The sequence below is a fragment of the Cnephaeus nilssonii genome, assembly GCF_951640355.1.
Source record: "Cnephaeus nilssonii genome assembly, chromosome: 13".
Lineage (NCBI taxonomy): Eukaryota > Metazoa > Chordata > Mammalia > Chiroptera > Vespertilionidae > Cnephaeus > Cnephaeus nilssonii.
The window spans coordinates 39,585,496-39,594,152 of record NC_137084.1 but is presented as its reverse complement, the minus strand read 5'-3'; the positions used below and the strand labels follow the sequence as shown (position 1 = coordinate 39,594,152).

Below are 8,657 nucleotides of genomic sequence, written 5' to 3'. Positions count from 1 at the left end.
CTTTGGAGATTGGGCCAGAGCTACTAGGAGGGAACTGGGGTCTGTGTTACACTAGTTTAAGCTTCACAAGGACTACTTTCCTCAACCCTAGACTTCTCCTATGCCATCAAACTTCTGCCGAAAAGGCCTCATGGTTCCTCTTCTCCAAAGGGCAAAAGTCCCTAATTGGCCTGAAGAGGCAAGCCTACCCTGATCTCTTACTACCTTACCTCTGTAGTCTTCCTCCAGCCACGCCCCTTCAATTTCACCCAGTGAAACTCCATTAATTCCTCCAGATTCCTACTCAGGGCCTTCACATATTGGCCTCTCAGCCTACGATGCTCTTTCCTCTGCTCTTCCTGGCTGTCTGAATACCCTTTGTCTCCGCTTTCAAGTTGACATGCCCATCTCCACTCCAGTCTAGGAGAGAGGCCCCTCTGTGCTCCCATAGCTCCCTGAACTTGTGTCCTAGCACTTATCACCGTATTGTAGTTGCCTGGTTACTTGTCTCTATTCCTCACTAGACCATAAGCACTGTGGGAAGGGACTGTGCTTCATTCACTGATGTTTCCCCAGGGGCTAGGGCAGTGCCAGGCAAGTAAAAGCACTCAGTAAATATTTGCTGTATAAATGAATGCATGATGGTCAGCGGGCCCAACCTCCCCTTGGGCCCTGTGCTCTTAAGATCCTTAGCTATCTTGGTGCTGGCCTAAAGGGCAAATGAAGCTTTTGCTCAAACTGGGTCTGGGGGAGGAGAGTGGGTCCTCAGACTGTTCTTGAAACCTCTGACTTCAGTTGTCTGTCCCCAGCTCTTCTGACCTGATAGGATTTTGGTGTATTAGACTGAGCATTTCTCTACCCAGCCCACCCTCCTAGAGTCCCCCACAAATTGACCTCACTGGGCCTGCTTTTATGAAAGGTTTATTCCTAGTGCTAGGTCCCAATCTTCCAGGGCTCTAAGCACAATTAAACTGGGTGGATAGGTGAGGGGATGCCCATTCTGATGCAGGGCCAGAAACGGGGCTCCCCATTATTCCCACCCCTTTGGTCCCAGTCCCTTTCTCTGCAATGGGCACGCATAGAGGAGGGACAAAGGGTATTGGAGGCAACATCATTGGCCCAGGGGAGCCCAAGAAGAGCTGCCTTTGGCTGACAGGGCCTTTTGAGGCTCTGCCATTGGTCGGGGGACACACCCCAGGAGCTGGGGATAGGCCTGAGCAATACCATTGGCCAGGGAGTGGTTTTGTCATAGCCTTTGGCTGTGGAGTGGAAGGAAAAGATCTGGGAACAAAGCCCAGTGGCCAGGAAGATAAGGAAGGGACAGGGCAGCTGCTGCTGGGCCTGCAGGCCCCATCCCTACCCACAGCAATGTGGGCAAAACTGGTGTCAGTCCCCAGCAAGGGGAAAGGAGCCCACGCCTGAGGGCAGGTGGCAAGGGATGTCCCATGTCCGATCTCCCCCACCCTGGGACTGCCCCTCCCAGTGTCTTTATGATAGTTAGCCAGGTTGGTGTGGGAGCGGCTCACTGCTCCTCTAGCCAGGAGGGCTTCTCAGCTCCTGGAGGCCTCAGCTTGATGTTGAACTGCTGCAGGGTCTGCTCCAGTTGTTTCTGGTTCCCGGCAAAGTAGGCGGACACAGCATTGTGGAAGAGCAGCAGCTGCTTGTGCATCACCTTGATCTGGGGGTCCAGAGGGTCAGCTGAGGCTGGACTCAGATGCCCTTTTTGAGGGGCTGAGCCTGAGACCAGACCAGGGGCGCATGCATTCTGCTCTGATGGTGCTCTGGGGGTGGGGTTTGAACTCCTCCAAGGGAATCAAAGGAGAAAGGTTAAGCTGATGGGAGAAACCTGACTTGATTTGCTGGGGCTGGGGTTCTGGCACCACAACTCAGGGTGTGATTTTTCTGTCATGATCCTGGGACCAGCAGTCAATTCTTCAACAGAAAAGGGCCAGGGATTGGAAGGAGGGAGACCCGGAAAGGTCCAGGGGTTGAGGGGGCTAAGGGAAGATCCCACTCCTTAGTCAGACTGCATTACTCCATCCAATGGGCAGGGTCTGGGGGAGGGTCAGTGTTACAGATGGGAAGATGGGCTGGGGTCAAAGGGGTGGGGTTGGCACCTTGTTTTCTTCCAGGAACTTGAGCTTGATGGCCACATCTCCCCGCAGCTTCTCATATTTGTCCCGATGGGCCTGGAAAGTGGCCTGGGCAGTCTCAAGTCGACCACGCGTCCCTGCATCCCGAGGGCCTAGGCTCAGCTCCTCTAAGTCTGTACGGTAGGCATCATATTCCAGCCTGGGGAGGGGGTGATATAGGCTCATCTCCACCCCTTTGTCCTCCACACTCTCCTTTCCTTCCTGAATTCTTAGGACCCTAACCTCCAATTTCCACCCAAGCCAGCCAACTCCCAAAGCCCTAGGCCCTGCCGGTGCCCACACCTGGCAGCCTCATACTGTTTGACAGTCATGAGTGTGTCTTCCATGGTCTTGGTGACCAACGTGTTGATGCTAGAGACAAAGAAGTTCACAGCCCCGAGTAGTGTCTCTCCATTCTTGCACAGCAGCTTCTGTGTCTCTGCATTGTAGCCAAACTCCTCCTGAGGGCAGAAGGGAGGGACAGGCCTTAAGAAAGAGTCCCTACCTGACTGGCGCTGTAGGGCCCTTCATTCCCCTCTTCCCCAGGGAGGAAGCAGCCACCAACTCTGAAACAACCAAGGTCTGCCTCCAGCAAGGCTCTCTTAGCCAGAAAGTTAGTGGGGCCACCCTGGGGATGCCTGGGGTGGGAATGTGGGGGTGGGGTTCTCAGATAAGTTCACAGGACTAGAACAGAGAAAGCTAGTGCAGCAGGCAAGGGAGGGGCTCGGATTAGGCTGAGCATCAAAGGCATTCATTCTCACAAATGCAGAGAAGGGTTACTGGTGAGGCACCTAGCGTGCCGCCTCCCACAGCCCCTCCAACTTCTGGACCTCTGTACAAACCCTTAAGCTGCCTCCACAGGTGAGTGCTGCTGGGGGCAGGGCTGGGCCCACCCTGTAGGGGTTCTCCCTCTGGGCTGCAGGAGGGAGGGAGGGAGGGAGGCTGAGGGGTGACTGCCTGGGAGGGCCTGGGCCCAGTCCCCCCACCCTCGTTGGCCTGGCCGAGGCACCTGAAGCTCTGGGGACTTCTGGCTGAGGTCAGCAAAGGCGTCACCTAGTGCATGCTGGGTCTGCAGCAGGCTGTAGAGGTGGGCTGTCAGTGCCCGGCCCAGCTGCAGGACACTCTCATACTTGCGCTTCGTCTCACGCAGCAACTCAATCTGCAGCTCTAGCTCCAGGTCCACAGTCCGAGAGCCTCGGCCAAATCGCTCTGATAACAGCTGCTTTGTGCACTGATTGGGAAGTGGGGGAATCAGTCAGAGACCCTAGCACCCTGCCCCCACAACAGGTATGTACCCCAGTATACCCAGACTCTTAGTCTCAGCCATAGATGGAATATTAGGATCTGGGAGAAGGGGAAAGGTACCCATGGGGAGTTTGGGGGAAGAGAGAGGTGCTTGAATCCCACCTTATATGTGTTGATGCCCCATTTCTTGACGATGTCAAACTTCTCTCCAGCGATGCCCCGAGCCACCTCATCTCCGGGGCCAGCAGGCGTGGCACTGTGAGATGGATGGCGGCCAGACCCTAAAGGACCAAGTTCTCTGACACCAGCCTCTCTCAGACACAACGAGACACCTCTGAGGCTCCACCCATACTTCCCTCCCAGCTCCTGAAAAGGACTTTCCTGAAGGAGCAGAAGCTAGAAACAATTAGATTCTCCTACTCACTAGAAGGAACTCATGTCTTGTGCCCTGAAACCCAAATCCCAATATACATCTGGCCTCCTTCTGAGGTGGTTGTGGGGATTCGAGGGGGAGGGAGGAGGGAGCTGCTGGTGGATAGGGGCAGAGGGAACAGAAGGAAATACACAGAGCGTGGGCTAGGAAGTCAAGGATGGTGGGTCCTGATAAGAGGAAACCTGGCTGACATTCCCACGTGGTATCACAGTCTGTGTGAGATTCAGGGCTGTTTATTCCTCTAAATTTTAGAGTCTAAAGTAAAAGATCCAAATCAGCATCAAGCTCTAGAGCAGGGGGAACTTCTGTGGAAGCATCCTTAACGTGACTCAGGTGGTGGCAGCAGAGAAAAAGGCTGCACCTCAGGGGAAATGGCAAATGAGAGCAGTTGGACAACCCTAGGAACTGGCCTTGGGGTGAGGACTCCATACATAGGGTTCATACTAGCAGGAGTTTCCAAGATCTCTAGAGATAATTCAAGCTTTCTTAGACATATCCTATGCTCCCCAGAACCATTCCTCTCCCCATCCTCACTCAAGTTTCCTGTCCTGTTCTGATCATTCATACCTGTGGGGATGAGTCCATCACCAGAGCCCCCATAGCCACCAGACACAACGCTGGTTTCATTGAGGTTGGGTCCTGACACCATCACCTGCTGGAGGTCCTATAGGCCAGAGAAGAGGGGGGCTTCAGGAACATAGGGGCAGCTGAAGCATTTTGGGGGTGAGAACAAGCTTGGATTGAAGCATCATAGAGAGAGCACACAAGGGAAGTCTGCACAGAATCAGAACGAAAATTTGTAAAAAGATTGAAGGGAGTTAGATAAGTTAGGGAAGGCGACTAAAATAGGGAGCCCAGGGTTTATGAGTTGGGATTCCTAAAATGAGACAATAAGGAGAAAAATCAAACAGAAGCACCTGCTCCAGCCCATCATCTTCAGGAAGCTGCCCAGCTTCGCCATTCCCATGGATGGGGATCTCCATTGTGGCTGCCTTCCCTAGGATCCCGTCCGTCATGGCTAGGGAAGGGACCGGAGTCAATGTCTCCACCCCAGCGCCCTGCAAAGCCCAACACAGACAGTTCTGGAAACTGGCCAGCACTCCAGAAGAGAAAGGTCCCCCCTACCATTTCTGAGGTTTTAGATGTCTTCCCAGGCTTGAGTGTCCTGATTTGGCTACCACTCCTTTCCTCAGGTAGCATATGTATCTCTCCCCTCCAAGGTGCACAGTTTTACACATGCACACCCAGGCCTCAGGTGTCTTCTCTTGGCTCTCCAACCCCACCAGGACTCCGTGCTCATTCATGCATTCAATCATTCAATAGACACTGACTGAGTACCTACTATGTGCCATGCACTAGTTGAGGCCCTGGAAATACAGCAGTGAACCAAACAGATCAAGTCTGTATTCTCTTGGAGCTTATCCCCATGCAGGTGTTTCTCCCCATCAGGAGATGAACCCCATTCCAGGGCTCAGGTATGTCACCCAGGGCTTGACCTTGCACACTCCTTTGGTAGGTCTCCCCCTTTTCTTCAAGTGATCTCCCCCTCCTTCACCCCATGCACCTTCTCTTCCTCGCCCTCTCCACCAGGCCTTGGTTGAATCAGTTGGTGTATGTTCTCGGCCTCTGGGAAAAGCCTCTTTTTCCCAGGATAGAGGTGAACCCTTCCAAAGTCATTTATGTCTCCCCAGGTGTGTTTCCCTATCCCCACCCCCACCCCCATCCCATACACCTGGGCATCAGGTGTGTCCTCATCCTTCCCTGAGCTCAGAGGTACCTTGCCCTCAGGACAGGTTCATGCGTCCAACTTCCACCTGACTAAGCTTGCCCCTCTCACCTCGGGCTGGGCTGCTCTTCCCCTCGGGGCGCCAGGCCCGGTCCGCGCGGGGACCTCGGGCTCCAGTTCCCGTCGCGATCCTAGCAGCAGGTCAGGGATTCGGCGGAAGTGACGTCCCCGCCCGGGCAGAAGAAGCCGGCCACGTCGCAGTTTGTAAGGGCGGACGTGACGTCAGGGCCGGGGGGCAGGGCGATCCTTGAACCAACCCTTCAGTTCTCGGGGAATCTACCAGAGATTACTTCCGGGGCGTGACCGAGAGGCTGTAACGGAAGTAAGGGCGGGCGTGCTCCCGGGGCGGGATGGAGCAGCAGCATCAGCAGCAGCTGAGAAACGTGAGTAGCAGCTAGAAGTGGCTCCGGGGCTTTACGTTCAGCTCGACCCCAGAGAGCCAGGGGCCCAAGGGCTGGGGACATGGGCTGGGGTGCGCGGTCCTGGGAAACGCCGAGGCGACGCGGCCCGGCCCAGAATTGAGGTGTGAGCCCCCTTATCGCTGAGTCCTTCCTGGGTCCCCTTCTCTTCCAGTTGCGGGACTTCCTGTTGGTCTACAATCGGATGACGGAACTCTGCTTCCAGCGTTGCGTGCCCAGCCTGCACCACCGAGCTCTGGATGCTGAGGAGGTGGGGGACCGAGTAGGGAGCTACTACTCTTCTTCCTCCGAGTTAACCGCAGACTGCCTTCCTCCTCCCCCACTTCCCTTAAACCTTGACCGAGTCTTTCCTTGACCCTCACCCCTAGGCTGGGAATAGGACGACCGGAGACGCACCTGACAGGCCACCTTTGGCCTCTCCCTCCACCCCGTCTTTCCTCCAGGAGGCCTGTCTGCACAGCTGTGCCGGGAAGCTGATCCATTCCAGCCACCGCCTCATGGCCGCCTATGTGCAGCTCATGCCTGCCCTGGTGCAGCGCCGCATCGCAGACTATGAGGCTGCCTCAGCTGGGCTCGGTGCCGCTGCTGAACAGCCGGGAAACTCACCAACAGGCAGCTAGCCATCCCCAACCCAGGAAGGGAGGCACTGGATGGACCCTCACATTGAAGGAGCCAGTGGACCTTGGGCTGGGTGCAGCCTGTATATAGAGTGAGGAGTTGCCTGAGAGCTGGGTACTGTTGCTCCTTTTTCTGGAGCTAATAAACCCGCTTTTATTCTGTTTGGTTTATGTTCTGGGCGGAGAAGCTGTGAACACTTTATTAGCACCATCCTTTATTCGTCAGTGCATATCTGCTGTCTTCAACCCAGGCAGCAGAGAAATTGCCTTCTATGTGTAGAAGGAAAACCTTAGCATTCATTCCCAGGCACCTGGTTAAACCAAGGTGTCTGGATGCAAATTTTTAAGGTTGGTAATAGCAACGGGAAGGTGATTCCTGGCCAGATGACAGGAAGTAGGAGCTCTGTCTAGCTGTCATTAAATAAAATCTGTCTGACTTTAATGGCTCACTTGTGAGCTGGATATGCATTTATTCATAACTTTTTTTGTGTGTGGACTGTGTCTTGCAAGAGGGAATTCTGCTAGATTTAGAGAAAAGGAGACATCTAAGGACAACATAACAAATCACAGGGTTTTGGGGGACTACCTCCTTATTAATCAGTAACTCCAGAACAGATGAAACCTATAAGAATTCTGAAACTTTATTTTTTTTAAATATTTTTATTGATTTCAGAGAAGAAGGAAGAGGGAGAGAGACAGAAACATCAATGATGAGAGAGAATCATTGATCAGCTGCCTCCTGCACGCCCCCCACTGGGAACCGAGCCCGCAACCCGGGCATGTGCCCTTGACCGGAATTGAACCCGGACCCTTCAGTCCCCAGGCCAACGCTCTATCCACTAAGCCAAACCAGCTAGGGCAATGTTCTGAAACTTTAACCATATCCCCAAGTTGTTACTTCTTTACTATTTTCTATCTTCTTGAATGAGCAGTAAAACCTTTAAGCAAAGAAGGTCTTTTTTGCTTCATGGGCGATCAGAAAGGGGAAAACTTGGGGGACCATATGCTGCAGTATGGTCAGGCTTGAGATAAAGAAACCCAAGAGAGAAGTGATGGTGATGGTTGTGGAAAAGAAGGGATAAGCAAAATCTTCGGGACTTCCTTAATGTTACTTCCTGTCTCTGCTTATTTATAATCTAATTCCAGCTCTTCCACCTTTATCCCATGTTCCCACTCTGCTTGTTCTGTGATTTCTATTTCCAGCCTATCCATTCTTTTTATTTCCTCCCCGTTGTGGAATTTACTTCTGCTTTCAGCAGTGTGAATGACCTATCACTCCATCACCACATTTTCTTGCTGCTCTTGTGTCCTTTTGCATCATTCCAGCTGTTTAATCTTTTCTGTTCCTCCATTCAAACTGTTAGAGAAAAACACAGCTGTGTAATGAATGACACTAAGTATTTAAGGTTCCAACCTCAAGCAACCCTTTGTGGGTTCCTGGTCTATTCATTGTCCCTAACATGGCAGTTATTTACACCTTACTGCTCTCCTTAATCCTTCACTTCACCTTCAACTATTCCCCATCAGCTGACCATGTTTCATTTTTTTTTTTTTACAGTGGAAATGGAAACTCTTAGACATTGGTTCCCACAATAATAAAAATAACTTCCTACAACCACCCACAAAGCACACAGTTTTCTCCCTTGTGTAGCTCAGGAGTTTGAAATTCTCTAATAGTAGACCCTGTATTAAAATAGAGATCCGACTCGCCCTGGCCAGGTAGCTCAGTTGGTTAGAGCCTTGTGCTTGAAACATCACATGTGCTCATTATGCCAATGGCAAGACCTGAGGGAGACTCCAGCGACGATGTTCCAAGGTGGAGATGCAATCCTGAGTCAGGGCACATACAAGAATTAACCAATGAGTACATAAATATGTGGAACAACAAATCAGTGTTTCTCCTTTTCTCTCTCTAAAATAATAAAATTTAAAAAAAATAACAGATCTGACTTTAAAATCCATGTTTTTGTTTTTATACTATAACAAGCTACCTCAAAAAAATACCTATTGAGCCCCTACTTTGTATAGGTTCTGATGTTGGTACAT

The 8,657-nt window shown here is 52.1% G+C and overlaps 2 protein-coding genes across 3 annotated transcripts; one reads left to right on the top strand and one right to left on the bottom strand.

The window, feature by feature from the left end:
* Positions 1–854: 854 nt before the first annotated feature.
* Positions 855–5,724, bottom strand: ARFIP2 (ARF interacting protein 2). Its single transcript, XM_079788619.1, has 8 exons — positions 5,627–5,724; positions 4,707–4,847; positions 4,357–4,453; positions 3,519–3,637; positions 3,121–3,342; positions 2,415–2,572; positions 2,097–2,271; positions 855–1,657 (listed from the first exon to the last, which is right to left on the bottom strand). Exons 2-8 carry the CDS (start codon positions 4,803–4,805, stop codon positions 1,502–1,504), a joined length of 1,026 nt encoding a protein of 341 aa, XP_079644745.1. The 5' UTR covers positions 4,806–4,847; positions 5,627–5,724; the 3' UTR covers positions 855–1,501.
* Positions 5,725–5,887: 163 nt separating this feature from the next.
* On the top strand, positions 5,888–7,243 carry TIMM10B (translocase of inner mitochondrial membrane 10B). 2 transcript variants are annotated; one of them, XM_079786867.1, is made up of 3 exons: positions 5,888–5,958; positions 6,149–6,244; positions 6,438–7,243. In XM_079786867.1, the coding sequence occupies exons 1-3, from the start codon at positions 5,926–5,928 to the stop codon at positions 6,612–6,614; spliced, it is 306 nt and encodes a 101-aa protein (XP_079642993.1). In that variant the 5' UTR covers positions 5,888–5,925; the 3' UTR covers positions 6,615–7,243. The 2 variants fall into 2 exon arrangements, with proteins under 2 accessions (XP_079642993.1, XP_079642992.1); XM_079786866.1 differs by having other exon boundaries at positions 6,363–7,243.
* Positions 7,244–8,657: the final 1,414 nt, after the last annotated feature.

Excerpts from the sequence above, each read along its gene's own strand:
- TIMM10B (XM_079786866.1), top strand. The coding sequence starts at position 5,926 with ATGGAGCAGCAGCATCAGCAGCAGCTGAGAAAC. Across the intron at positions 5,959-6,148 it reads ATCAGCAGCAGCTGAGAAAC|TTGCGGGACTTCCTGTTGGT; the intron begins GTGAGTAGCAGC and ends CTTCTCTTCCAG. Across the intron at positions 6,245-6,362 it reads GAGCTCTGGATGCTGAGGAG|GCTGGGAATAGGACGACCGG; the intron begins GTGGGGGACCGA and ends CCTCACCCCTAG.
- ARFIP2 (XM_079788619.1), bottom strand. The coding sequence starts at position 4,805 with ATGACGGACGGGATCCTAGGGAAGGCAGCCACAATGGAGATCCCCATC. Across the intron at positions 3,638-4,356 it reads TGATGGACTCATCCCCACAG|GGTCTGGCCGCCATCCATCT; the intron begins GTATGAATGATC and ends TTGGTCCTTTAG. Across the intron at positions 2,573-3,120 it reads AGAAGTCCCCAGAGCTTCAG|GAGGAGTTTGGCTACAATGC; the intron begins GTGCCTCGGCCA and ends TTCTGCCCTCAG.